This window comes from Mandrillus leucophaeus, unplaced genomic scaffold, assembly GCF_000951045.1.
Source record: "Mandrillus leucophaeus isolate KB7577 unplaced genomic scaffold, Mleu.le_1.0 Scaffold2, whole genome shotgun sequence".
Classification (NCBI taxonomy): domain Eukaryota; kingdom Metazoa; phylum Chordata; class Mammalia; order Primates; family Cercopithecidae; genus Mandrillus; species Mandrillus leucophaeus.
The window spans coordinates 1035992-1038077 of record NW_012102031.1 but is presented as its reverse complement, the minus strand read 5'-3'; the positions used below and the strand labels follow the sequence as shown (position 1 = coordinate 1038077).

Genomic DNA, 2086 nt, shown 5'->3' with positions numbered 1-2086 from the left:
TTCTGGATGGTCTGGCCAAGGAACACAGAGCTCTGAGCGTGGCCTAGGCTGCCTGACCCTGAGACAGGCGCAGTGTCTCTCCCCCAGCCCCGGACAGAAGGCACCCTTGGACTGCTCCACTAAGGAAAAGCGGGGTGCCCCTGGCTAAGCCCTGGGGGACACTGACCTGCTTGGAGAGCAGTCGTCCGTGCTTATATTGCACTGTCCCGTTCTCAGCAAACACATAATCAAACTTCTCAATGACTTCGGGGTCACATAGAGGACAGGAGGAAGAAAGACTGTGACACCAGGTCTGTGATCCCATAGGCAAGTAAAGAGACAGGAAGCCCACACCCTTGGTTTCGTATTCAAAGGCCATTTGTTCAATCTGAGGCTGCAACCTGCTTCTCCAGCCTTTCTCCTTCTGCAGTTTGGTTTTCTTCCAAAGAAGCCAGTCACACCTGTGGGCCTCTGCACACAGGCATCCATGCAGGTCCTTCTGTCAGGACCGCCCTTCCCTGGCTTCCCTGCCACTCATCCTCCAAGATCCAGCTTCCTCCTCTGGAAGCCATGCAGCACTGTCTGGCAGAGGGCATCATTTACACTCTGTGCTCCCCTGTCCCTCTGCAGATGAGCTTCCTTCTGCTCTACAGCTGCCATCGCACTGGGTTCTCAAGGCTGGGTGCATGGGAGAGTTGGAGGTTTCAGCTCTGGCTGCCAGGAGAAGCAGCTGGAGTGGGTGGGAGGTGGGAGGCGCAGGGAGCACAGCTCAGAGGCTGTTGCGGGGTCTGGGTGGCACGTGGTTACCTAGACTATGAAGGCATGGTGGAGATGGAGACAGAGGGGACAGGGAGATATTTTGGGGTTTGCTGATGGAATAAACAAGAGGTGGGAAAAGGAAAAATTCGAGGAAGTTTCTGGCTTGAGGAACTGGAAGCACCCACTTTGACTGGTCTGAGACCAGGAGCTCTGAGGTCCAATCAATTTTCTGGATAACTTCAGAGTCGTCCTCTGTTAAATGGGATGATCACGCCTACTCTAAAGTGTGATTGTGGGGATTAAATGCAATGGAATAACATTAACACATGATCATTTTTGACAAATGGTAGCCATCATTGGTTCTGCCCTTTTTTTTTTTTTTTTTGGAAGCAGAGCCTCATTCTGTCACCCAGGCTGGAGTGCAGTGGCCTGATCTTGGCTCACTGCAACCTCCACCACTCAGGTTCAAGCGATTCTCCTGCCTCAACCTCCCGAGTAGCTGGGATTGCAGGCACGTGCCACCATACCCAGCTTATTTTTTGTATTTTTAGTAGAGACGGGGTTTCACCATGTTGGGCACGCTGGTCTTGAACTCCTGATCTCAAGTAATCCACCTGCCTTGGCCTCCCAAAGTGCTGGGATTACAGGCGTGAGCCTCCATGCCAGCCAGTTCAGCCCATTTTAAAGATGAGGAAATCAAGACTCAGCAGGCAGAAATGAGAATGTAAACTGCATAAGGGCAGGTTTTGCTTGCTTTGTCCCAGCTATTTCTCTAGGGCCTGGCACAATCCCTGGCAATAGGAGGTGCTCAAGTGTTTGTCACATCAGTGAGGGAACTATCTGGCTGCTCTCTCTCTACTTCTTCTGCCCCACAGAAGCAGGACCGGCTCTTTGAAGATGCCCAGGAATCTCTCAAACTCCCCACTCCCTCTACCCCCAGTCTCACTCTTACCTTCATCCCCGTCACCCAGCTGCTCAGCGATCTTAGAGTAGTCAGAGCCGCCCACCACACCGATCTGCACTCTACTTCGCAGCTTCTGCAGGAAGGCGGCCACCTCAGGGTCAATTTTCTATGGGGGGAGAGGGGAAGCATAGCATTCTGGCTTTCAGCATGTCTGGGACCTCCACTTAGCCCTCACTTAGTGCTCAGAACCCAGGGAGCCCACATTCTAACTGGATCTGAAGCAGTACGAAGCTTAGACACCAAAAATTAGACAGGTTGGGCACCATGGCTCAGGTCTGTAATCCCAACACTTTGTGAGGCCACGGCAGAAAGATTGCTTGACCCAGGAGTTTAGAGCCTAGGCAGCAAAGGAAGACATCGTCTCTATGAAAAAAAAAAAAAAAA

General features: G+C 52.0%; 1 protein-coding gene across 1 annotated transcript in view; it reads right to left on the bottom strand.

The window, feature by feature from the left end:
* PMM1 (phosphomannomutase 1) overlaps positions 1 to 2086 on the bottom strand; it is a 16067-nt gene that overhangs the window by 8160 nt on the left and 5821 nt on the right. The window contains exons 2-3 of the mRNA XM_011978770.1: positions 1691 to 1808; positions 167 to 243 (exon numbers count right to left, since the gene is read on the bottom strand). Of these exons, the coding sequence (XP_011834160.1) occupies positions 167 to 243; positions 1691 to 1808 (195 nt within the window). The remainder of the gene's footprint in view (positions 1 to 166; positions 244 to 1690; positions 1809 to 2086) is intronic.